Below are 27,643 nucleotides of genomic sequence, written 5' to 3'. Positions count from 1 at the left end.
CATTGGATCTAGTTTGTACCCATTGGATCTAGGCAATTGAAAACAAACTTGTCCTTTCTTCCATATGATAGACCAGGGGTGCCCAAACCCCGGCCCTGGGGCCACTTGCAGCCCTCGAGGCCTCTCAATGTGGCCCTCAGGGAGCCCCCAGTCTCCAATGAGGCTCTGGCCCTCCGGCAATTTGTTGGAGCCCATACTGGCCTGACGCAACTGCTCTCAGCATGAGGGCAACTGTTTGGCCTCTCACGTGAGCTGTGTGGGATGAAGGCTCCCTCCACTGCTTGCTGTTTCATGTCTGTGATGCAGTAGCAGCAGCAAAGGCTGGTCTTGCTTTGTGCAAGGACTTTTAAAGGCCTTGAGTTATTGCAAGACCTTCATACATTCATAAAAGTTCATCTTTAATATATTCATTTATGTAAACTTATGTAAATTTATTCAAATTTTAAATGTAAATTAATTATTTTTTCCCTGGCCCCCGACACAATGTCAGAGAGATGATGTGGCCCTCCTGCCAAAAACTTTGGACACGCCTGTGATAGACCTTCAGGTAGTTGAAGAGTGCTGTTCTTCTCAAACATCTCCAGACTAAACAGATCATCCCAGCCCAGTTTGGCTGCCTCTTTCTTAAAATGAGGTATTTTTCATTGGACACAGTAATCCAGGTGAGACATGGGGAAAAGTAGCCAGGAGATCCTAGAGGCCAAATTCAGGTTGCTAGGTAAGAAGCTGAAAACCAAGACCAAAAAGGTCCTGGAATTGCTACATACCACCTACACACACAGTGCTTGGGGATCACAATGTGGTGGTGAGATGGTCACAATGCTACATTCCACCTACACACACAGTGCTCGGGGATCGCAATGGTGGTGGGGTTTAATTTGTTAGGCACTGGGGGGCCATTTTGGGACAAACTGCGTCTGTGCAGGAGGGATGGGGCAACTGAGCCAAAATGGAACCAGACTGCTAGTATGTAAGATTAAAAAGATGGCAGAGCAGCTTCTAAACTGGGGGATGGGGAGGTTAGGGTACAACAAGATTGTGAGAGCAGAAATTGGGAATGGAAGCATGATGGAATGGGATAGCCAGTGCAGCACACTGAGAGGATCATAAGTGGACCATCTTGGGAGACTCTGTATACTTTTATGCAAATGCCCAAAGTCTCCAAGCAAAGATGGGGAATTCCAGGGAACTGGAATATTTGGGAAAACATTGACATAGTGGCCATAACAGAAACATTGGTGGAATGAGGAGAATCAAGGGATGCCGCAATCCCAGTCAGGGAGGAAGGGCAGGTTGGAGGTGGGTACCCCCTCCAAGAAGGGATAGAATCCAGCAAAGTAGAGATTAAATTGTGTGGGTTGAATTACCAGGCTCAACTAGGGGGCATGAGACCATTCTCAGGACAAATAAACCTGAAGGGGACCTTGAAATGAGGAAACAGATCGGGGCCACTGTGAGACACAAGAAGCTGGATTAGATGGGCTTTTGACCTGTTTCAGCTGGGCTTTTTCTTATGTACTTTATTTTCAGATAATGTGTGCATATCTTGCACCTTTGTAAAAGAGGAATCCCTTCAGTCAATCTATTCACAGCCTTTGAGATATGCCCAGAGATATCTGGGTATTGTCAAGCCTGAGCACCTGATAACCTGAAATATCTTCTAATAATGATCAAAAAGCAGCTGATTCAGTTATTAAAAATTCCTTAATTGTTTGGTTATCTTAATGCTATTAAGGGGAGCCTTGAAGGAAAACTGTTTTTAAAATATATGATGAATGCAAAAATTTTTATACAGCTTCAAGATGTATAAACAACATCATTCAAAACAACACCAAGGCTTTGAGCCTAAATAAGAGAAAATGTCCAATACTGATTAATATTGGTTAAATTGCTCCCTCTCTAAGTACGTAGTTGGTCCGATGTCCAGCCTCTGTTTTCTTGAGGGTTCCTGCCCTTGATGAACCCTGAGGAATCTTCTTGGGACTTTGCAAATTTGAGGCAGACAAGATGATGAAATTTTAAAATGTTGACATTAGCCTTTTTTTATCCATTTGCTGCTTTTTCCACTTTCTAAATTCATGTGAGAAAAGCCAACTAACTAGGAATATTGTTGTGAACAACATGTTTCGAGAACTGAAATGCTATCACCACAGTAAAATAAGGCAACTAATCATATATGAATGAAAGAAAGAGTTGGTTCTTGCCTGAAACCTGCTTGCTCTGGTCCAAGAATGCCGTGGGAGCTAACCCAGGCCCTGAGCTTTGATTTTCCGGGTTTTTGGCCATAACCTTTGATAGAGATGTTTCACTCTGGTGTTTTGCATTGCATTCTGCTGAAAATTCCACATCCAATGGTATATAATATGATGGTATTACTCGTAACCTCTGCAATTTTAGCGTGTCACCCCCCCCAGTCCCCGTCACCCCTGTTTTGTTTTTGCTTAATTTGCTGAACAACTGGACAAGTAAATGACAGAAGGTTCATTAACAATGGGGGGCAGGGAATCCTCCAACTTTATTGGGTTAAAATTTAATTTGAAACTAATTTGAAACAATTTTCATGGTGGTAGATCTTTTTGCCGGAAAAAGTAGATCATGACCAGTTCGAAGTTGGACATGTATAATAATGTATGTATCATGGATGTAATGATCCATGTAATGATAATACATGGATAATGTATCCCGATTTTTGGATCTGAGGCTCTGTATATGCCAGCAAAAATCTACTTGAAGCCTTTCCAAATGCAGTGTTTTAAAAAGCAGTGTCCCTTGTTGTCCATGGGTTATTTGGTAACATGGATATTCATGGTATTCATTAATTATTTACTTCATGGTATTCATTAATTATTTGGCTAGGTATTCACTCCAAGTTAGCGTATGCAAAGTATTTGCAAAGCTCTTGGTTTGGTTTTTTTAAAAAGGCCCAAAATGTCATGCCATAGGTGTTCCTAATTTTACTGGGCATGCAACAGCTCAAAAAGAAAAAAGAGGAAGAACTGCTTTGAGTAGATGTTCTTGTAAGAAGAAGAAGAATCTTTTATTAGGGTCACTGACCAGTACATGTAAGAAGATGTTCTTATAAAATAGCCAGACAGGTTCAAAGTCACTTAGGTTCAAAGCAAAGAGGTGGACATGTCAAATAAGATCTGGTCAAAATCAAACCATAAAGTGTGCCTGCCCTGCACACTTTGATTGGGCAGTTAGAGAAACCTGGAAGAGCTCCAGGTGGTTGGGAGCCATGGAGTGAGTGAGAGCAAGCACGCAACAAGATGGGAAGCTGGTATGAAGTGAGCAAAGTGGCAGGGTGCTGAGACCATCAACCCTTTGGTTGGCTGAAAAGGGTCCTTGAGGGTCCTTGAGGGCTGGTTGAAAAGAGTCCTTTTCCTTGTCATAGTTTGCGTGCAAAACCCCAAAGCGACCCTCCCTGTGTTGCTTGCAGCGACAGCACTTTTTGGTTTTTAGAGTAAGGGCGTTGGGCCACAATCCTATCCACATTTACCTGGGAGTAAGCCCCATTGACTAAAATGGTCGCAGTCTTTTTGTCAAATGCATGAGCAGGCATTTGGCACTTCTCATCTTCTACCCCCACCCCACCCCACTTCCTCCTGCAGTCACCTCCACAAACAGCAGAACACCTCTCTTACTGTCCCTCCCCTAGCTTGTCTCCACCTTCTAAAAGTTCAGTGGATAAGACCTGGCTGCCTTTCTTGTTTGTCTCTACTTATCTAGAGATTAGGATGGGGCAGTTAGTCAACAGTAGAACAGTCAACAAGTAGAAAACATACAGAGAGAGAAAATGATCAATAATATCTCCATAATTCCATTGTCTTAATGGGTCAGGCTCCCAAGAGTCTAAGCTTTCTGCAGCAACTTCTTCCTGTTTTGAAATTGTAGGCAGCTGAAGTCTCTCAATCATATTGTTGGCAACCTTCAGTCTCAGAAGACTATGGTATTGCGCTCTGAATGTTGGTTCTGGAACAGTGCCCTCTCCAGTGCGCGAAGCCTGGGTAAAGTAGATAAGGAGATAGTTAAAGTAGATATGGACTGTTACCCATGCAGCAAATCCCCCCCCCTCCACGTCGCTGAAATGGTCCAATGGAAAGGCAGAAGCCAATACAGTTGGTTTGGTTAAATACTCTATCCTTAAAAAACATTTAAGAGTTTTATTGAAAGAGAAAAAGAAAAAGTTTGTTTTAACTCAATAGAACAAGCTGCATCAAGCAATTCAACAAAAAAATAATAAATTTTGGGCAGTTGTAGCAGGTTCACGTAGATCAGAAACATACGACCCTGCTATTATTCCATCATCTACATGGGTTCAACACTTCACAGACATTTTTTACGATAAGAGCAAATCCCCAGACGCCTACCCTGACTTCACCTCTGTGGATCTGCCTATGGCCTCCTGTGACCCCTGAGGAAATTAAAGAACTAATTATGCAATTGAAGCCAGGGAAGGCTGCAGGTCCAGATGAAATACCACCTGAGCTTTTAAAAGGCGATCCGGAATCGACCCTATCAAGGGTCTCAGAGTCAGGTGTGGAAAGGAGAGACTGAAGCATGATTGAGTCCTCCCAGCCCTGTATCCTAGTTAGCAAAGGGCCTAGATATTTCTTGCGTGAAACGTCATGAAGTGGGCAGTAGAAAAGGTAATGTGTTATGGTCTCAATACCTCACTACCACACTTGCATTTCCTCTCCGAGTAGGGAATACCACTGAATCTGCCCAATAACATGGCTGATGGAGGAGCATTACATCTTGCAAGTGTGAATGCTCTCCGAGCCTGTGGGCAGGTGATAAAAGGAGGCCGGTTTCCCAAAACTGACTGGAACATGTAGATAGAGTGGAGCGCATGTGGTTCTGGCGGCACTAAACAGCTCTTGTTGTTCAATATCAAAAATTTTATCTTTGACGATTCTGTAAACTGCATCACAGCCAATCATGCCTAGCTCTGCAGTGTCCAGCCCTATTGACTTGAGTTTGATCAGTGATCTCTAATGGCAGGCTGAATCCGACTGGTGCATTAGACCAGAGGAGGTAGGGTTAAATAAAATCCTAAACCAAAATTTCAGTAATTTTAGTCAAGCACCTCCTCCAAGCCCACCTCTTTAGCCGAATTAACCCCACCTCAGAACCAACAGAACCGAGTAAACGCACCTGGGTAAACCCAAAGTCTTCCGCAGAAAGGAGGCTTGAATGCATTCTAATAGTTGGTTAATAGCCTTATACCAGACGGGAGAGCCATGAAGAACCAGGGAAAGAACCTTTCCCTTAAATGCATCCAGAGCGGCCGGAACATAACCATTGCCGCAGGTAAAAAAGAAATGGGAAATAGCTGAGGATGCTAGTTTGGATGTGTTCTGCACTGCCTTATGATGAAAAGCCCAAGTGAGCCTGTAATGGACGTTGATTCCCAGGTACTTGAAATGTTTAACCTGCTCCATTTTATTGCCATTAAAAGACCATTTAAAAGCTTTCCATCTGTTGGCAGATAATCATTATCTTAGATTTAACATAATTGATTTGCAATTTGTTGGACAAAAGATACTCTTCGTTGCAATTCAGCTGACGTTTTAGGCCAATCCTAGTACGGAATATCAGTACTGCATCATCCGCATACAGAAGTAGCGGCACTTAACTTGCGCCAAGCTTCGGACAATCTACTTCATTCAGGGATGGGGCAAGATCATTTAGAAACAGATTGAAAGGGGGCCAAGACACAGCCCTCTTTGTTAGTAGCGATGGAATGTTAGATTCCCACTCCAGGAGCGTCTAACCCTGAAGTCTAATACCATGAAGTATTTAGATGGAGGGACCTAATTAGCAGCAACAATCTTGTATCAATCCCCATGTTTTCCAACTTGGACCAAAGAAGCTCCCTATCCACAGAATCGAAGGCACCTTTCAGATCAGGGAAGGCGAGCCTTACATATCCTAACCTGCTTATGGGCCAAATAGGATCAAGCAATTGTCCAAAGTTGATTTGCCCCAACAGAAGCCAGATTGCTCGGGGCCTAAGATGCGAAGTAACCCAGAGAGTAAGTTTATTGCATTTATTTATTCAATAAATTTTATTGAATTTAAGTATTGAATTCAATTGAATTGAATTACTGTTTATTTAGCATAAGTCTTACCTATTACAGAAAGCAAACTAATAGGCCGAAAATGTCCTGGTGTGGTAGGGTCACCCTTTTTATGGATAGGAATAACTGTCACTATAAGCCAGACATTGGGCAGTAGGCCAGAACTGTTGATCACCATGGGCAAGTAACTGGGCCCACCATTCCGGATCACCTTTTAAAAGCTCAGGTGGTATTTCAACTGGACCTGCAGCCTTCACTGGCTTCAATTGCATAATTAGTTCTATAATTTCCTCAGGGGTCACAGGAGGCCAGATAGGCAGATCCACAGAGGTGAAGTCAGGGTAGGTGTCTGGGGATTTGCTCTTATCATAAAAAATGTCTGTGAAGTGTTGAACCCATGTAGATGGTGGAATAATAGCAGGGTCGTATGTTTCTGATCTACGTGAACCTGCTACAACTGCCCAAAATTTATTATTTTTTTGTTGAATTGCTTGATGCAGCTTGTTCTATTGAGTTAAAACAAACTTTTTCTTTTTCTCTTTCAATAAAACTCTTAAATGTTTTTTAAGGATAGAGAATTTAACCAAACAACCGGGGTCGTACTTTCTAAAATCTAAATAAGAAGCCCTGGTACACACCTTAAGATGCCTACATTCAATGTCAATCCAATCCTTTTTGTCAAATGCACTGCAGGATTTGCCCAACTTGGGCTTGGTACTCAAAAACATGACCAATAAAACCTTCAAAGGATTTGATTTGAACAAGGATGGCCGATAAAAAATCTCTGCTTGCTGGTTCTGTAATTAGACGATGGAAATTTGGGGGGAAGGGTGCTGTTAGCCACAATTTTATACCCACACTCTGGATTTGTATCTACCTCAGCTTGTGATGGAACACTCCTAGAATGGAGGGCAAGGACCAAGATTAAAGGTAAATGGTCACTAAGGGTTAGGTCCCCAATGGCAAAATCTTTCACATGACATTTCATTTTAGTGGAAACTAAGATGTAATCCACAACACTGGCACCATGAGAGGATACAAAAGTAAATTCATCAGCATTGGGGAACTCTCTTAGACCATTGAGCCAGATCATGTTAGAGCTGATGGAAAACTTAGCAAGGGCCATACCATTAGCATTATAGTATGCATCTTTGGACCGCCTGCTTAGTGCGCAAATGGGGGGGAGGGATTGCTTGAAGTAATTGAAGCTTAAAGGGAGAGAAATTGAAAACTTGAAATTTCAAACTTGAAACTTCCCTAATTTCAAGGGAAGAGAAACTTCCCTTGAAATTAGATATTTCACCCAAACAGGGAACTACCAAAGTTGCGTCAACATGTCACTTCAGGCAAAATTCAGTAACGACTCTAGAAGTGTTAAGTCTCTCTGCCTCCTAGTCTGGCTGTTTTCTTCTGTGTTATTCATGTTTAATGGATAGATTTCCCATGTATTATGCAGTTGTTGGAGAGTTTTGTGTTGATTGTGTCTTTTAAAAATGTGTGTCTTTTAAAAAGTGTTTGTCCTTTCTTTTACAGTATCATGGGAATGTGGAACAAGAAGTTGAAGTTTAATGGGTCTCCGTTTAATCAGGCATTGAGAATTTGTTGAAGGTGGAACTGAAGAGGGCCTTTCACAAGACTGCTTTGCAATTTTAGACCCAGGTCGATCCAGCAGTTTTTTCTCATCTCAGTAATAATTGAAACATGAAGATGTAGTTACATTACATAAACCAAGAAAACGGAGTTTCAATGAGTTCCTATTGGATTCAGCTGCTACCAGTCAACGTGAGTTATTTGGTTATTGCAAAATTTAATATTGCAATAATAATATTGCAAAATAATATTATAATATTGCAAAAATAATATTGCAAAATTTAATTTAAAATTGCAAAATTTAAACAGCTTCCAAGCTGAGATCTTCATTCTTGACTGCATAGATGTGGTTGGTTGGTTAGCTGGCTCCTGAGCAGCTGTTGTGTGTGATCATGAGCTCACAAAGGAGTGATAAATACGGTATACATAGGCAAGGCCAGTTGGTGTTGGTGGTGCTCCATGTTGAGTCAGCACGTTACTCATTACCTAAGTAATGAACAAGTTACTCCAACATGAGTCAGCAGGTTTGACTGAGATTCTGAACACCACTATGGTCAAACCTACTGAACTCTGCCTTTCTGAAGCATGGCGTCCTAAAAGGCAGGCTTTTGGCCAAAGCAGGGGTGCTCAAACCCCAGGTGCTCTGGCTCTGAGAATGCTTTGGAGACCAGGGGTCTCCAACATTTATGGCAGAGGACCACACAATGTCAAGAAAAAAAATTAAAATATTAAATTTAAATAAGTACATTAGAGATGTATGAATAAATAAATACAACTTAGATTAATGAATAAATGGGTTCAAATTTCCAGGATTTTGCCAAGCACCAACAGAAATAAAGCACACAAATGTTTCCCCACCTCCCAAGAAGCTTACTTAAATGAGTGAAATATTTCAAAACCAGCACAGAAGAGGAACACCTGAAACATGTTCTGAGGGCCATGGAGGCCTCCCAGATCCCATAAAGCCTTCTAAGGCCTTCAGAGGGCACAAAAATTACAATTTTTCAGGAACTGGTTTTCCTTAGACGGCCCTTAGAACACCCTCTGGCTTGTGTGCGGTGAAGTGGGCCAGAGGCTGGCTGTGGGTTGGCTGTGGAAGTTCACCACAGGCTGCTTTTGGCTTCTGGCCTGGCGTTCAATGTAGATACAATTATGAGGGGGCATATCAAATGATAAGAAATGGTGTTTAGTTGCAACTCAAGGCCAAGGCCAAGGCCAAGAGGTCTTTCAAAAAGTGATTTTTCTTTTTTTGCATATTCTCCAATAATGCTTGCAATTGATAAAATTGATATTGATACAATTGAACTGGCTGTTCTAAAAAGAGAATACCATTTCCAAATGCCATGCTGGAATGATCTTTGCTGTGAAAGTTGCCATCTCCTTTACCATCCTCATTTTTGTGCTTCTTCTTCAATTTGCTACTTTGGGTGTCAAAACAGGGAACTTGAAGCCGCTCTGTTCTCCCTGGGAACGGGGGTTGGGATAACTGCTGGATTCCAGCCCCGCCACCCACTCCCTACCCACCCACCTCTGGATCTACCCACTTCCAGGAACACCTCCCTCCCACCTACCTTTATTTATTACCTTTATAACAAGCAAGGAGGAAGCCGGCGCTGAGGCTTGTGTTGGCCTCCACAGGCTGGCACTTCTTTGAGCACCTTCTTTGAGGTGCAAACGTGTCAAATACGGGTCAAGATTGTGCCCTAGGCCACAATTTACATACAATTGTTGCCCCCCCCCCCCAGGTATGTGGAGCCCTAAAGAAAGGGGAAGCAGTCCTGGCCATCTACATTCCCCAAACGTTTAAGGGAATGATCACCTGATCCAATACTCATATTGAGAAAGGCCTAAATTGTCACATTGTTACCCCTAAAGAGTCAAGAAAGCTGGAACTGCTTATCCCACAGGATGAACCTTGCCAAGTGTAATGGAAGATCAGAAGATCATCAGGTGGATGATGTGGTGTTGATAGCGATTCCATGTTTTGACAGCTGGTTGACAGCTCTGGGAAGGGCAGGGCTGGCTCCACAGCTATAATCAATCAAGGCCAATGGAAACCTGGTTGGACACATGAGCTTCATTTGACCTTGATGGGGCTTTGAATGAGTTAAGGAGGTAGCTCACAGCTGAGCTGCATTTGCACTTAATGGGACACAAAGGATAAAAGGCAGCTTCAGAAGGATCAGAGGAGCGGGACGCTGACCTAGCCAGAAGCTGGACGCTGACTGAGCCGGAGCCGGACACTGACCCAGTGGGAGAGCCGGAAGTGGGACGCTGACCCAGCCAGAAGCGGGATGCTGGCCCAGAGGGAACCAGACCAAGAGGGCTACCTGACCCAGACCTACAGGAGAAGGGGACTGCCAGGTCTCTGCTGGAGGACTCAGAAGACTGGGAAGACTGTGCTTTGGAGACCGGATTGGACTTGAATTGGAGGCTTTAGACCTTTACCCACTGAGTTAAGTGGAGTTTTGGGGAGGGAAAGCCTCTGGACAAGAGGACTTGCAGGGAGTGTCTGTGTTCATAGCAATAAATTTGGGTAGTTGCTATAGATAAGGAGTTCTGTGTTCATTCCTTTGCACACCACAGCGGTTGTTCTAGAGATAAAGAGGGTGTTAATTAGCCAAAAAGCGGGCATTAGAAGGGAGTTGAGATATTTGGACAGGAGAAATTGGCGTAGTCGGCAGGATTCGAAAATTGGGATAGGACACCAAGCTTCTTAAGTCCAGTCAAGGCCTTTGCGAGCCTGCCTCTTCAGGTCAGTCAGGCATCATGTGAGCAGTTCTGGCTCACCCCTTTGGATTGGACACCGAGCTGTACCTACCTTAGCCTCATCCCGCATGCTTTTATCCCACAAGAAAACAGTGGTTCTCACACATTTAGCACTGGGACCCACTTTTTAGATGAAAATCTGTCAGGATCCACTGGAAGTGATGTCATGGTCAGAAGCAACATCATCAAGCAGGAAAATTTTTTATAATCCTAGGCTGCAATCCTACTCACACATACTCAGGAGTATGTCCCATTTACTATCATTGTTAAAAGAATATACTTAGTAGCTTGTTAAAAGTACAGATTTCCCCAAATGCACATACCTTGGTAGCAAAAAGCATTTATTTTATCAAAATAAAATATTGAAATGAACAGGGACCCACCTAAAATTGTCTTGCAACCTACCTAGTGGATCCCAACCCACAGTTTGAGAACACTGGCGTAACAATTGTCCTACTATTCCCACCCTAAAGGAAATAGGTCAAATCACTACAATACAAGGTGAGGCTTTCCCAGTGAATATCTGGATGGGAAATTACTGGCCCGTCCAGGCTGCAGTGACCCTCCCCAGGTAATCGTTTACCCATCTTTGAGCAACATCTCTCCTATGGATACTTCTGACCACACGCAAAGGAGATTGGACTACAGGTTATAAATTCTGGGAAACCGATTCTGTAAAGTGGAGAAGTTCCTATGTGCCTCGAGTCTCAAGGACATGGATGTTCTCTGGACCAGGTCATTCTCTCCTACATGAACTATTATTACTGCGCTGGGGGGGGGAGGAGCGATAGGGCATACTCATAAACCATGGGCAGGAAATGACCCCAGTGCATGTCTCTTTGTGCTGTCCAGCAAATGCTGGCACAGTAGGCAATGCTAGTAGGCATGGTGTGCTTCCTCGCCCAGAAGACAACTGTCCACAGATGAAATCTCAGCTTCTATCAGATCCCTCCAGAAGGATATGTCCACAGTGACTCTGAAGTGATGTTGAGGGTGCTTCAAATTGGACATTGAAAAGCAGGGCAATAACTTTACATGCAAAATTAAGATGCCTGAAGCTCAGCAAGTGTCTGAAGCTCACACAAGGTGAATTTTTGTGCCGAGATAGCAAATCTCAGGAGCTCAGTTATTCTTAAGATCTCGGTTTGTGGGAGCCTATTCTGCTGTTGAATGGAATCCTACTTAACCCCAAGGAAGGTAAGACAGGTAGTGGAACCCTCAGTTTTTGTGTGTACGAAGGAGACCCCCAGGTCTTGGCACAAGGAAGCAAAATTAGATAGAACCACAGCACAGACATCCATTCCAGATAAACAAAAATCATCCTGATCAAAACAAAACATAAACAAATCATAAACAAAAATCACCTGCTGGCCCATTCCAGGGAGATGCTAAAGGCCTCAAAGGCCACAAAGCATATCAAACATAGGGATGGGATGCTCCACCCTCAAAGTAAAACCTCAAAGTAATTAGTGGTAATACTGGTACTGGTTCTGGTAATAGCCAGAAGGTTGATTCAGTGTTGGTTTTTGCCATGAGGGCAGCTGGCCGGCATGTAAGCAACAAGATGACTGCTTGATCAAGGGAAGTGTACCAGACTGTACAGAGGTGGTGTGGCATCCTATCATTGACTGATCCGCCCTTGGGGTAAGATAGATGGTGTATTAACCTGAACTTTCCAGGGCCTTTTTTAGGACTTGCAGGTTTGGCAATGGTAAGGTAGTCACAGAAGCCCCGGTGGATGATGTACAGATACTTAAAGAGGAAGGGGGCTTTGTTAGGATACTTCTGAAGGACCACAGAAGCATAGATGACAAACTTGTTTGTCCAGTTTTTGTCAATCTTTCTGTCTCCTTTTTTTGTCTCCAGTTTTTGTCAAACTGTCTCCAGTTTTTGTCAATCTTTCTGTGCTCCTGGTCACGCATGGGCTCACCTACTTTTGGGACTAGCTAGGGTTCCACTTGAAGGAGGCTGAAGATGTCTATACATTCACCATTCATATCTTTTACAGACAGAGCAGTGGGTGTCCCCTGGTCCCAGGGCTGTGTCCCCTACCAGCCTGGTACACACCGTATGTCAATGATATAGTCCCAGATCGCAATACTCCTGGGGTCTGCCCTGCTGAGCTGTCCTCTCATTTGCAGATGGGACCTCCATGGACCCTGGGCCCCCTTCCTCAGCCTCCAGCAGCGGGATGCTCCATCTCAGGCACATGTTATGGAGCATGGCACACACAACAAACACTTTAGCCACCTTCTCTGATGTCCTCATCAGGTGCCCTCCCAGTGAGGTGCAGGCACAGGCATCTTCAGCATGCCAATAGCTCACTCTACCACCTCACTTCTCAATGGGGCTTGGAGCATCCACCACATATGGTGTGAGGCAGTACAGCTGAAGGGGACAGGCACGGGCACCTGAGGAGCAAGTGAAAAGCTGTCACCCATGGTCCCAGCTACACCACTCAGCCACCCCCCCCACCCCCCTGTGCCCAGGAGCCTGCTTCTTTCCTTTGGCCATGATGCCATCAAACAGCTGGGCATTATGGGCGCTGCCAGGGAACTTTGCTGTGACACTTGTGCTTGTGCATTACAGGTTCAGGGAATGTTGATGGTGGCGGTTGCAATAGATGGCAGGTGTTTCAGGTGGAGCGAGGATCCCTACATATATGGTGTCCATGGCAGATATCACATTTGGGAACTCTGTGATGGCATACACAGGTGGGACAGTTCAGCCTCGGAAGCAGGGAAGGTGATGAAGGTTGTCAGGATGGTGAGGAAGGAGCATCGCATCCAGGAAGGCATCAACACACCAGCAGGCTGAGGACTGGGAGGTGCCATGTTGTCATGCAACAGCTTCCTGTCCCCAGGTAGTGATGGAGATGGTCCTCCGGGTTGCCGTACATGCCTGGAGCTTGGGGCCCACCAGCTGGCACAGCTCCTGCACAGCACCCATACAAGTAGGCCTGTATGCAGGTGAGGTCTGGCAGAGGGGGGCTGTGAGGCGCTTGTGATCATGATCTGGGGTTGGACCTGATGCTGATGGGGCTGCATGTGCCTCTCCTCCACTTCACACAGGTAAACAATCATCATGATCTTGTGCAGTAGCAGAAGGCACTGCACTGGGTTATCCAGCTCCTGGGTCACATGCCCACTGATGGCACCAGCCACTGCTAGCTGGCACCCTGCCCCAGGGACTGGGGTCCATCCAGTGGGGGCCATGGGGCCCCTTGCAGGGAGGCAGCAGCCACTCCAGTGGTGTGCCACCAAGCCCTGGCACAGCTGCAGCATCCCAGCGCTGCTGTCTGTCCAGTGGTGTTTCTGGAGAGGGGGCACTACTCCATGTGCAGGTGCAGGGACACATGTGCAAAGTGCCCATCCTCCTCACCTTCAGAGCCATGGCTTTCACAGCCTCGACTGTCTCTGATGGCAAGGGGTTGGGGCTCTTTGCACAGGTGTCCCTGCTCCTGAGAACACATGGAGCAGTGCCCCCTCTCCAGAAACACTCTTGCCCCACCACAGCACTGCAGCAGGTGGCAGGACACTTGGGCGACCTTCCAGGGCTGCTGCTGGCTCAACAATACCTATCAGGCACAGGACGCATCCTGACTGCGCAGGGTGTCCTAGGGTGCCTGCCCATGGTCCCATCTCTGATGCTTTTGGTAGATGGTTTATGGCCTCACAGGCCTCTGATGCCATCACTGGCAGTGTTCAGAAGCACCGAGCCCCCAAATGGACCAAGCCGGAGGTGGATTTGCTCCATCAGCTTACTGTGAAGAAGGCAGAGCCAGCCATGGGCTGGGGCTCTGGTGACACCTTCCATTGCAGGTGGGCAGCCTTCTATGTGGACATAGCAAATGCCATCTTGGGCAGCATGTGTGCACTGGCTATCTGAGCTGAGCTGAGCTGAGCTAACCCTGAGCTGTTGGCATGCGGTTGTCCAGATTGCCCTGGTCTGGGTGATGCGACAGGGGGAGAAGATTCTCCTTAAGATAATTCACCTGGATCAGCTGTGAGACCTGGGTCTTGACACAGCTGCAGATTTGTGTCTGTCCAGGGGTCCTGCATAGAGCCCAGCTCACTGACCCTGCCCTGTTCCTTGCAGGTATGCTCCAGGGCCCACCTGTGAAGGACCGGCCTGCCTCATCCCAACCTGTGCTCAGCGGCATTGCCCAGCATATTGCACTGGCCTGGCAAATGGATGACCCCAGAAGCAGCAGTGGCAGCAGAGTTCATCAGTAGGGGGTTCCAGGGTTGGGGGTGGTGACTCAGCAATCTGCCTGTTTCAACTCTCTGCTCTTTCCATCTGCAAGTACAGCATCACCTGCACAGGAGGTGTACCAGGTCAAGCAAGCCTTGGGCTGGGTGTCAGAAGAGGCAGGGCTGCACATACTGGAGTCCCCAGCCCCACCTTGGCAGAGCCGGAAATGCCCCCTCAGGCTGCAGGACTGCCTGCGGTGCTTGCCACCCAGGAGCCTGCTGGCCTGGGAGGTGGTCCCATGGCTGAGCTACTTGCCACCCTGGTCAACTAGGCACCTGCTGTCGAGGGCCCTGTTGCCCAGGGGCCTGCAGTTCAGGAGCTCGCAGTCTAGCAGCCTGCAGCTCAATACCTTGTGGCTCAGCAGCCTGTGGCACAGGCTCTAGTGGCCCAGCTGCCTGCAACCCAGGATCCCATAGCCCAGGGGGCAACTCACCCCCAGGAGCACCCTGCTGGGCTCCCTCCCTGTGCCCGAGGCCCACCTCCTGGGGATCTGGGAGGCCTGTGGGCCTGGGTGGAACAGATCCAGGTGGAGAAGCTTCATAGCTTCCCTCATGATATGGTTGATAAGTGAGGCATTGGGTTCCCCTTCTCCCTCTGCTCCAACAGTGCTGGCAATTGGATATTGGGCTTTGGGCAATTGGATTGGGCTATTAGATATAATAAAATTATGTGAACATAACTGTTTGTCAGATACAAGTTCTATGAATTGACTTTTGGGTGTGTGCAAGCCTGAGTGACTTCTGCCTTTTAACCAGAAAAATTTATCATGATAAAAAATGCCATCAGCACTCACCTGGTTGAGAGCAGAAAGAAAGAGACCAAAATAAAGCTGCCATGGCTTGGAGGGCAGAGTAAAATGGAACAAATGTATGTCAATCAAAGGTTAAATAATGGCACTAAAGAAAGTAAGGGCAAATCCTATCCTATGCTGGAACAGGCAAGCCAAGAGGCTTGCGCTGTATCCAAGTGCAGGATAGGGGCCCAAGGCGGCTCAGCCAGAGGCACGGGGAAACTTTTCCCCAGGATAAGGTGCCCTTGCCCCTATGGGCCTCCTTGGACTTGTGCTACCACTTGAGGTGGCCCAAGTCTGAGGAGAGTGGAGTGGAATGGGCTTGGTTCCTGTTCTCACTGGGAAGGGTGCATCCAGATCCCTGCCAGATAACTGCCAGATCTGAAAGGGTGCATCCAGATCCCAGCCCTACCTCCTGATCCCTACCTGCCTGCCCCCTGAGCCACCCACCACCCACCCTCCCCTGCCCAGGAACGTCTCCCCCCTCCTCCCCACCCCCCTGCTTAGCCTTGTGTCGGCGCAGCCGATGGAGGAAGCTGGTGTGGTGTCTTGTGTTATTCTCTGCAGGCTGACACTTGAGTGCTGGCCCTGCTTCCTCCCAGGGCCACCCACCGCCTGCCTCCCTCTGCCCAGGACCTCCCTGCCTCCCTCCCACCGCCTGCCTCCCTCCCACCTCCTCACCTCCCACCCCAGAGGCTTGCAGGCAGGCTATCACCCCAGGCAGGCTGATGCAATCATAGCTGAGGAACCCAGTGTGGAGGCTTAGGCCCCTCTATGTGCCGGCCTGGCTTCCTCTTGGGGAGGTGCAAACATGCCTTATGGATTGGCCACAGGGCCTCAGGTTTGCACCCTTAAGCAACAAAAGTCCACACACAATATGCAAATAGTTTCATTGGGATGGAAGGAAACTCCTGCAAAGATGGTATGATTGTCAGGTTGGTTGCCATGCTGATAGTGTACCTGTGCCTTCTGGCAGCAACTAGTACTTGGGCAATGGCAAGTACTTTGCCCTTCACTGGTAGGTGCCAAAGGGATTTGGGGGGGGGGGGTTGCTGATAGACTGCATCAATTGCACCTCCAAGAAACAGTCCTGTCTCTTTGCCAGTGAATAGTGCATAACCATTTCCCTTTTCTGAAACTGAAGAGTTCTCTCACAACCAATCTGGTAACAGATCTACTGCTTGTTATAGAATAGCTGAAAATGAAACAAACAGTGCAACATTTACTCTCTGGAAAGGCAGCTGTGAAGCGCGGAGAGATGGAAGGGATGCTGGCATTGTGTGCCCGTGCACATGTATTGACATTTCTGCACACTGGAGTGCAGAGTGCATCTGTCATCCACTCTCAAGTTGATAGGGGCCCTGGAAAAGATGCTATGCTTGGTGAATACTTCTTCTTGCACACCTTCTTGGTGAATTTATTTACTTCCTGCTCTTCCTCCAAGGAGTTCAGGGTAGGACACATTTTTCTTCTCCCCCCCCCTTTTATCCTTACATTATCTTTATGAGGTAGGTGAGTCTGAGAGAGTGACAGGTCCAAAGTCACCCAGGAGAATTCAACTTACATTCCTTAGGCCTTTAGGGTGCAACCCAGAGGTGCCCATGAAGGCATGTTTGCACCGGAAGGCACATTTGCGCCACCTCGGGAGGAAGCTGGGTTGACGCACGGAGCTGTGCCAGCCTGTAGAGGCTGACACAAGTTCCCATGCTGGCTTCCTTGGCAAGACTTGCATCAACCCAGCTGGGCCGATACAAGCCTCTGTGGTGGGTGGGAGAAGGCGGAAGGGAGGCATTCCTGGGCAGGTGGTGGGTGGTTCTGGGCGGCAGGCAGGTGGGGAGTGGGAGCCAGGGCTGGGATCCAGCACTTATGCTGAATCCCAACTCTTGTTTCCGGGGAGTTTGGAGTGACATGAAGCCTCAGGAGGTGGCACAAGTCTGAGGAGGCCCATAGGGAAAAGGGTGCCTTACCCGGAGATAAGGGGGAAAGTTTCCCCTTGCCTCTGGCTGAGCTGCCTTGGGCTCCTATCCTCTGCCTGGGTACAGTGAAACGTAGGCTTGCGCCCTTAGTCTGATAAAGGCCACTGATAAAGGGGCCTCCTAGCATTGTGTTGCATTGTTCCCTGTGTGCTTAGCCTTTGAAACAGATGTGGGAGCATAACATCCCAGTATTTTCACCTTGAACCAGTGTGTTTTGGATATGCTCTTGTCTATAGCTTTCTTGGCATACACACCAGAAGGAAGCTGAAAAAATCTACAAGAGGGAACCAGGGAGGTGCTCTGCACTCACAAAAAAGCAAGCAAGAGGGCAGCTGGGAGGTCAGAGCTGTCAAAGCAAAGGAGATTCTTTTCTACCTTCAAAGGAACTTTGTCAGGTGCAGCTTGTCATTGCAGTGAGGAAAGTTGCATCTGCTGAAATCCGCTCTGGCACACAACTATTTAAACAGTGCAGGAACCTTGCTGTCTTCATCATATCCTGGTTTTCTATCTAGTATCCTACTTCTCACAAACAGCAAGTAAGGTGGCAAACTTATGTCTGGCCTGTACTATTTTGGAATCAAGCATTTGGGAATTTGGGAGACTTGCATTGATATTGCATATTGATATTGATATGTGCATATTGATATTGCATATTTCTATGTGGACTTCTGTCCACATAGAAAACCAGATGGCATGGAGAAGAGACTACCCTACTCAATAGGGTAATAACCTGACATAGTAATCTTCAACATGAGAATATTATTATTCAGTCATATGAACATTGCGTCCTGTGCAGCCTAGTCACCCGTGTACATGGGTTTGCCTCTTCATCTGCTATTTGTGAGAAGCAGACCTTGGAGATGCTGCCAAAGTTTGGGCATAAGGGAACTTTCAGTCTTCCCTCTGAAGAGACAGTGAATGTTTTATCTTTTTCAAATCACAGCTGTTACTAGAGTACCAAATAATATTTGCTCAGAAATGACTTACCTGCCATCACTGCTCAGATACCATTGAAAACAATTAGGGAGCACCCTTAAAAGCATACTTGGAAGAGAAATGCCTGGTAGGCATCCATCTTCCTTTTTGATTTCTAATCAGGTTGCCATCTCTAGCAATTGCAGGTATTATCGATCCCTACAGGGGTTGGGCACAGAACATTGGGCCCTGGAACAAGAAACAAAGTTTGAAAAATCCTTTTTTTTTTTACTGTTGCAGCTTCTGTTGACAAGAAAGAATAGTTTGTTCCATTAAATAGTTTGTTCCATTAAATAGTATTTAATACCATTAAATAGTATTTAAGACAGAAATACTGTCTTAAATTTAGCAGGGATTTGGATCCATTTTGCAGATTCTGGCAACTTGCAGTGTCGTAAGAAATTGTCCATCCTGATCATGTGTGGGCAATTTTAACATCTGTTAAAATTATTCTTTCTATAGATCAAAAACCCATTTAAGAACCTCGCAACCCAGTGTGTCCATCCCTATGGTCCCAAGTGGGGTCATTGGATTCTGCCCCATCGCATACATTCTGCTGCCATTAATGACATGCCCTAATGGACTCCCTTCCTGCTCCCTTAGTTGATAACAGACTACCATGACACTCATTCTAGCACTCAAGGCAGTAGCAACTCCAACTGTCATCAAAAGATGTATCATGTCAGTTGGCAGCAGCTGTGGCTGCTGGCTTAGTTTCCCTTGCATGTTGAAACATATGGCCCAAGAGTTGTGCTAAATGGATGAATAATAAATTCCCCTGGTTAAAGCCAACACACCTGCAATCACAGCTCAGAGGCAGGTTTGAAAGGGTTTCCTGGATCAGCTGGTTCAGACAGTGCCTGGAGAAGGACATTTCAGCAGGTTGCAAAACAATTTTAGCATTCAGACAGATTTTCCCCCACACGTAAAGAAGCTTTCTAGAAGAAGCTGCCTTTGGGTGTATTGTTGCTATTTGGGCTGTCTCAGTTCTATTTCCTCCTGCTGCCCCTGCAAAAGGCCAAAAATGGGGATGAGGTTTGATGGTGGTAGAACCCTTATCTTTCTGGTATATAGTAGTGTGCACAAAGTAGTGTGCTTGCACAGCTACAAGGCAGAACGCAGAGCGTTTATTATTAGTCCAGAAGAGAATCAATCAGATCCCTACAGCAACTAACTACCTCACCTGCTTAGTACTATTCAGTTATTAATATTGTTTTACCTGTTGCAGCACCCATGTGGCCGCACTCGCACTTGCTTGCTAGCGTGGTGGACCACACTTGAGGGGGGCAGGGCAGGCAAGCTTGGGTTTCTCTCTGTCACTTTGTTTCACTGGAACAGTACCCTACACCATGTCAATTCCTGGCTCTGGAGGAAGAGCAGCTGAAGTTGGTGCTGGATGATGCAAGCCACTCCAGCTTGATACCTTCCCCCAGGGAGTACATGCAGCTGAAAGAACTGGGCCTAGTTCTGCAACCCTTTCTAGAGGTCACCCAGGTTGTGCAATCTGAGATTGAGGTGACCATCTCCATGGTGGTGCCCTTGGTGATTGGAAACTATCAGGAATTGTGCAGTCTGCAAGCCTGTTCACCTGGTGCAGATAGATGGTGGTTGCTCTGAAGGAGCAACCTCTGCATAGAGGCCCACTTTGGAGGCATTCTGGTGCTCCCCGGTTTTGTGACTGCGCCACAGGGTCCAGGAGAGAAGACGCTCAAGTTGGACGACTACCTGTACCTCATGGCTACTGTGTAGCCCCAACTTCCTGTGGCTGCAGGGGTGCCCAAACCCTGGTCCTGGGGCCACTTGCGGCCCTTGAGGGCCCTTGGTGGCTACCAGTCTCCAATTAGCCTCTGGCCCTCTGGAGATTTGTTGGAGCCCTCACTGGCCCGACATAACTGCTTTCAGTGTGAGGGCAACTGTTTGACATCTCATTTGAGCTGTGGGATGATGGCTTCCTCCATTACTTCCTGTTTCACGTCTGTGATGCAGTAGCAGCAGCAAAGGAAAGGCCAGCTCTGCTTTGTGCAGGGCCTTTTATAGGCCCAATAGGCCTTGAGCTATTTCAAGACCTATAAGACCTGAGCTATTCATTTATGTAAACTTATGTAAATTTATTCAAATGTTAAATGTAAATTAATTCTTTTTTTCCTGGCCCCCAACACAGTGTCAGAGAGGTGGTGTGGCCCTCTTGCCAAAAACTTAGACACCCCTGACTAAGAGAAACACATGCTCCTGCTGAGGGAGAGGGTGGTCTTTGAACACCAGCAGTTCTTTGTTAATTAAAAAGGAACCTTGTTGCCCTTGTTGCCCTGTTCTGCTATCAAAAGAGGCTTATGCAAACGGGCAAGGGATGCTGTGACACCCACATTTCAGCTCTCCCAAAGGGAACCTACACCTCCTCTTCTTCCTCTATCTATATAACTTTGCAGACCTCTATGACGACAATCCTGCCGCCGCCGCCATCAGCGCTGTCAGTTTTGAGCATGAGATGGACCTGTACAGTGACCTGGTCCGCAGAATCAGAACAGGCAATCCCATTCTGGTGTTGCTGTTCTGGAAAAGTCACTGTGGGCAGCTGTGCCTGCTCAGTGCAGTTGCTCGCAGCTTGTTCCTGGTTCCTGCCAGCTCTGCCCCCATTGAGCAGGTGTTCAGCCAAAATTGGTGATGAGGTCTTACTGCAGCAGGCTGGGGGGCCAGTCTCCTAGAGGAGAATGCAATGTGGTTAACCTGGCCTGACCACCAGGCTGTGTTTTTGTGGCTCTTCAATAAATAGAACTCTGTTCTGTTCTGGCAGTAGTGTCACCCGTGTCTGACTGCTTCCTGTTCATTACAGTGGGTGACTTGCAGGGGAGGGGGACATCCCAGGCTTTTCGCTTTTCTCCTCCACTGGGCTCTGTTGTGGTGGACAAGCTGGTGCCAGCCATGGTCATTTCCCTGCCTCCAACCCACTGGACTCTTTCTCTTCCTGGGCCTTTTCCCCACCCAGTGGGCATCTCTCCACCCTTGCTGTCACCCTTGCTTGGTTCACCGTGCTGAGGCCTGCATGAGCCAAGCATGTAAAATTGCATGAAGGGTCCCGTTTGAAGCAGAGGGCACAGCTGCTTCCCTGGATGGGAAGGGCACTGGGTGGTATGTGACATTCCTCCTGTATTTCTGGAAATGGCTCGTTAGTCATTAGTTGTCCTTGTCAGGGTGGGTTTCTCCCCGCCTCCTGCAGGTGGTTTTGCATCCCACTGCACACCCCTCCTGTATATATTCCATTCTTGAAGAAATGAAAGGCCTTGGCTGCTTGTGGTCATGGTCTGCCCACCACATCAACCCTCCCTTCCTATGAAATGGTGCTGCTAGCTCATGTATGTATTCCAGAGATACCAGGCCTCCTGACGTGCCTGAGTGGCACCAGGGGGACATTTTCTCCCCCCTACAGATGACAAGTAGACTGGTGTTTTTGGAATGCCAATAGACTGGCATTTCTGGAGTGCCAGAGGTGTGTCTGCTCCTTGGCTCACCCACCTTTGTTCCTGACTACACATCAGCAAACCATTCTTTTGTTTGAGAGGTGTTGTCTCTGAGCGGCAAAACACAGCTGGCCAGGCAGCTCAGATTATTCTGAAAAAGCAGGTGTCTGACCTGATCCCAGGCACTTACAGATGCTTTATAATCTAGGAATTGTTAGCAGATGTATTCCCATGGAAGGCCTCCCTGCTAAGTCCCTGGAGCGACTGCATCTGTTTCCAAATTGGTCCTGCCGACATTCAAACTTTCCATCTTCAAAGTGAACACAGTTGCTGTCTTCTGGAAGCTCCATGTTTGTGTGTTGTGTTTTCAGCTTGCCTCCCCTGATTCAGCTTGCCTGTCCACCCAATGGATGTCCATTGACCTCTTCCTGGTGCGGCCAGGCACCATCTGGAGTCAATAGCAGACTGTGCTATTACCACTGCCTTCTCCATCCATGGTGGCCACGCTGGTGGCTGGCATGCAGCAAGGAAGCAAATTCTCTCCCTTGTGCTGCTGCTGATTGTGGTGCTGGGGTGACTGTATGCAGCTGTTTTACAACAGGACAGTTGTAGTACAGATGGCACATCTTATATGTGAGCCATTGCATATGATTTGGCTTGAATCAATTTATTTTCATCAAAAATCATGTTACAGGTTGTCCCCTGTATTATACAAGCATACTGGTTAATCAAGCATACTGGTTAATCAAGAAGAAGTTGTACCTTCTGTATGACTGCGACCCCCAGACCCTCCTCCTGTCTTCTGGAAACATGCCTGCAAAGAAACTGGCTGCCAGTCACTATGTGCCTGAGCAGCATGTCGCTCTCCCCCCAATCTCCTGGATTGAGCCTGCCTGTGCTCAATCTAACAGCTAACAGGGGCTTTCACCAGGCCCTTGCTCCCTCCTGAGTCCCGCCTTGCCTTGCCGTGCCCAGTGGAGGGGTGGGTGGGTCGCAGCTTGGCTGGGGTCACAGCACAGGTGGGCATGTTCTGCACTGCTCCCTGACAGGTGGGATGGAGGTGGACACAGCAGGGGTGGGGTGTGTGTGACTTCTATCACTTTTGCTCAAGCCTCTCTGGACAGAGTTTCCCTATCTTCCTCCTGCTGGTTTTCAGTTGCACATTAAGGGGTCGGGTGGGCATGTTCGGCACTGCTGCCTTGCAGGGGGGACAGCAGGGGAATGTTTAAAGGGAATACTGAGACATGCCTACAGCCCGGTGCAGCCCCATTTCCTGCCAAGCAGCAGCGGGCTTTTCCTTGCTCGTTTGGCTGGCACCGCCCCTGCCCCTCTCACTTGGTCAGACTGGGATGCACCCTCACCCTGCCATGCTCATATAGTGAGGGAGATTTTCTTCATCACTGCCATGGTGAGAAAGGAAGGGAAGAGGTGAATGCGTTCCTGAGCATTAGGAGGTGCAGGGGAAAATTGAAAGGGAACCTCCAAGCGTGCAGCAGCCCTGTTTTTTCCACAGAGCCAGGGAAGGGGGGGACTACCCTGTGTTTTCACCTTACCCTTGGGGTACTCCACGCCATTGTGAAAATTTCCCATTGACCCCCACTCTCTGCTTCCTGGACCTCAACCAGTTCCCAATCCATGAGAGGACCTACCCTCTAATTCCCTGACTGTGGAGTTTGCTCAGTAGCCTTTGGTGAGGGACCATGTAGAATGCCTTCTGAAAGTCCAGATATATAAAGTTCTCCCACATCCCGGGTTCTCCCGCATCCACATGCATGTTTACCTTTTCAAAGAATTCTAAAAGGTTTGTGAGGCAAGACTTACCCTTACAGAAGCCATGCTGATTCTCCCTCAGCAAGGCTTGTTAGTCTATGTGTTTTAATCTTTGATGAGGCATTCCACCATCTTACCCGGAACAGACATTAGGCTGACTCAGTGGCGTAGCTAATGATAGCATAGCCTGGTGCCAAGCTCAAAATGTTGCCCCGGACGTGATGTCACAATCAGAAGTGATATAACATCTGGGCTTTTTCAAAAGTGAAAGGGCATCTATCTGCTATCTGGAGTCAAAGAAGATTTGTAGCCCCCCCCCCCGACAAAATCAAATTAATTAAGTAAATAAATAAAAAGTGCTATTTATTAAACTTTATTTATTTATTTAAACAAATAAATATTTATTTAAGTATTCACTTAAGTATTTATTTAAATAAATAAAAAGTGTAAATTTTTTATTTAAAAAATAAAATAAAATTTTATGGTTAATTAGCCATAACTTTTGATAGAATACAGATATTCCAATGGGGTTTGTTTCATTGCATTCTACATTAAATTACCTTTCCAATGATATAGAACATTATTAATCATATATACCAAAATTTTCACAGTTTTGGTCACTAGTGTCAAGCTCAGCTTGATGCCTGGTGCAACTGCTATCCTCTGCACCCCCTTAGCTAAGCCACTGGGCTGACTGGCCTATAATTAGGAAGGTCCCCTCTCCTTCCCTTTTTACTATCCTCCAATCGTCTGGCCGTTTTAAGGGACAAGTTGCATATTTTAGTCAAGAGATCAGCAACTTCATTCTTCAATTCCTTAATAACTCTTATTGATCTTTAATTTGTCTATTAGGTCTAATTTGTCAATTAGGTCTGAAACATCTTCTCTTTTAACCTTAATTCCTTAGTCAGGAGGGGCCGTTCAGGCAGCAGTATCTGCCGGGGCTCTTCTGCCATGAAGACTATGCAAAGATTTAATTTCTCTGCCATCTCTAAGTCTTCTTTTTTCTCTCCTTTCCCTCCCTCACCATCTAGAGGGCCAACCGCTTCTCTGGCCCTCTCTGGCCTTCTCTGGCCTGTTTCTAACATATTTGAAGACGCTTTTATTATTCCCCTTAATGTTGCTGGCCATGTGTTGCTCATAGTCTCTCTTGGCCTCCCCGTATCACCTTCTTACATTTCTTTTGCCATAGTTGATGTTCCTTTTTATTCTCCTCAATAGGGCAATACTTCAATTTGTGGAAGGAAACTTCCTTGCCCTTTACAGCCTCTCTAACTTGGCTCGTTAGCCATGCGGCCACCCTCCTGGTCTTAGTTGAGCCCTTCTTCCTTTGCAGCATACACTTCTTCTGGGCTTCTATTACTGTTGTTTTAAACAGCTTCCACGCACTTTGGAGAGATTGGACTCTTCCCTTTCAACTTCTTCCAAACTTCCTCATTTGAGGGAAGTCCGCCTTTCGGAAGTCAAGGGTTTTTGTATTAGACATGCATGGTGAAACTAATTGCAGCATGGTCGCTGTTCCCCAATGGCTCAGTAACATTTACCTTTCTAACCAGGTCCTGAGTGCCACACAATATTAAATCCAATGTTGTCTGTCCTCTAGTGGGCTCCATGATTAGTTGCTCTAAAGCACAGTCATTTAGCATGTCAAGAAAACTGGTTTATCTTTTTTGACCAGCGCACGAATTGACCCAATCGATGTGAAGATAATTAAAGTCCCCCATGATTACAACCCTGTCCCTCTCTCCCTGATCTGTTTCCTCATTTCAAGGTCCCCTTCTGGTTTCTGATCTGGTTTCAATGCCATATATTACATTAATCCTCAAACTTGGTAATTTAACCCACAGCAATTCTATGGTGGAGTCGGACCTGCCTTTAATCTCTACTTTGCTGGATTCTACCCATTTAACATAAATGGCTACCCCACCACCAACACGCCCCTCTCTGCCCCTCCTATAGAGTTTATAGCCTAGGATTGCTGTGTTCCACTGGTTCTCCGCATTCTGCCATGTTTTCATTACGCCCACTATGTCAATGTTTTCCCTAGTCACCAGACATTCCAGTTCTCCCATCTTTGCTTGGAGACTTCAGGCATTCGCATAAAAGCACTTGTCCCTCAAGATGGGCTGCTTATCCTTTATCCGTGCAGTCTCTCATTTTGCTGGATGGGCTATCACTTCCCATCATGTTTCCGCTCCCAATTCCTACTCCTACTCTGTCCCTACCTTGTCCCTTGTACCTCTGTCCCTACTCCTACTCTGTCTCTAACCTCCCTGTCCTCATTCCATAGGGATGTGAAGTCCTGAACCGGATGCCCCTCGGCTCCTGTCGGCTTTCACCCAGGGATCAGTTTAAAAGCTGCTCTGCCACCTTTTTAATATTGTGCACCAGCAGTCTGGTTTCATTCTGGTTCAAGTGGAGCCCGTCCCTCTTGTACAGGCCCCGCTTGTCCCAAAACATTCCCCAGTGCCTAAGGAATCTAAACGCCTCCTCTCTACACCACCGTCTCATCCACGCATTGAGATCCCTGATCTCTGCCTGCCTAGCTGGCCCTGTGTGGAACACTTCTGAGAATGCTAACTTTAGGGTCTAGCCTGGACTGTTAGGATTGGCTATGTACATGTAAAAACATGTACAAGTTGCTTAGACCCATGAATGAAGGTTTGAAAATAACCCATTCTGGCCTATTGGCACAAGGAAGCATTTATGGTCAGTCTCCCTGCAGTTTTCTCCTTTGCTCAGAGCTGGGGAGATGGTGCATGGCTGGAATTCTGCCTGACATTCCTGAGGCCACCACCTCATGGCCCACTGCCAGCTCAAGTTTTGAAATAGGTCAAGATGCATATAAGCATCAGATGGTTTCTAGTGCTCCACAAGAAGGTATCACTTCTAAAAGGTGGGAAGTCATGGAAGAGGCCCAGAGCATCCCAGTCCAAAGACGCTAGTACTCACCAGGACTGGGATGCATTCAAACCATTCTGCCACCAAGTTGTTGGAAAATGAATAGTAGCTATTTGTTTTTCTACTGGAAGCTTTTTCTCTGAGAGTTCCATTGCAGGAAGTAGAGTTCTGCACGAGAGGTAAGCTCACTGCCTGTGTACATGTAAAAGCTGCTCTAGGCTGCTGAAGGAATTTCACCAGCATTCATTTCCTGGTAGAAAATGTGGAACCATCTCTCATGTCTGACTGGTAAGGTTGCCTTGTGCTTCCAATCTGATGCAGAGCGCACTGGATGTGGCCCATGAGACATCCCTCATCTAAATATCAATTCAAAAGGTATAAAATACCTTATCTTGGAATTTTCAAGAACAGGCTAGAAATGCCAGGCTTACTTTGATTATGGTCTATCATTAAAGAAAGCAGGTTAGCCATTATGGTCTCTGGGGAATTCTTCTAATTCTGCTGGTATGAACCTGGACTGTTAAATGCAAGTACATTCTATAGACAGCACAGGAAGCCTTTTTTTTTTTTAATTCCTAGACATTCCCAGATAATTTTAATTGGACACAGTACTTTGTTCAATTTCATGGCAGGCAGGTGAGTTCTCCTGGGGTGCAGCTGGAACAAGCAGCAAGTGTGTATTACAAGGATACAGCTGGAGTGCACAGCTGCCTGGCAGACTCACGGTAGCGGGTAGGTCTTGGCACACACACAGTAGCAGGTGTGCACTAGAAGGAGAATAGCTGGAATATGCAGTAAGATGGCAGGTGCACTTTCCTATGAGATATTTAGAACCTCCGGCATCAGTCAAGGGAGCAGCTTAATTGCAAATCTTGGCATCTCTCAAGGATTTCAAAGCTGCAGTTCAGAGAAGGTGAAGCTTGGCTTGTGGAAAGACAGCTGAGTGCAGAGGAGACTCAGATTAAACTCTTGCCCTCACTATAAATTGTGATGGTTAGGCATGCCAAAAGTAGTTCACTATTTGAAGTTATATTCTGGTTTTAAAAACATACATGCAGCCTTGCTCAAAGGTGCATACAA

At 46.7% G+C, this 27,643-nt stretch overlaps 1 protein-coding gene across 1 annotated transcript in view; it reads left to right on the top strand.

Moving 5' to 3' along the window:
• Positions 1-14,677, top strand: part of SEC16B (SEC16 homolog B, endoplasmic reticulum export factor) — a 120,190-nt gene extending 105,513 nt beyond the window's left edge. Inside the window, exons 22-24 of the mRNA XM_066624532.1 lie at positions 13,032-13,156; positions 14,102-14,244; positions 14,541-14,677. Of these exons, the coding sequence (XP_066480629.1) occupies positions 13,032-13,156; positions 14,102-14,244; positions 14,541-14,677 (405 nt within the window). The remainder of the gene's footprint in view (positions 1-13,031; positions 13,157-14,101; positions 14,245-14,540) is intronic.
• The last annotated feature ends 12,966 nt before the right edge of the window (positions 14,678-27,643 follow it).

Source organism: Tiliqua scincoides, chromosome 4, assembly GCF_035046505.1.
Source record: "Tiliqua scincoides isolate rTilSci1 chromosome 4, rTilSci1.hap2, whole genome shotgun sequence".
Classification (NCBI taxonomy): Eukaryota; Metazoa; Chordata; class Lepidosauria; order Squamata; family Scincidae; genus Tiliqua; species Tiliqua scincoides.
Note: the sequence above shows the minus strand (reverse complement) of the source record. Positions and strands in the feature narration are given on the sequence as shown.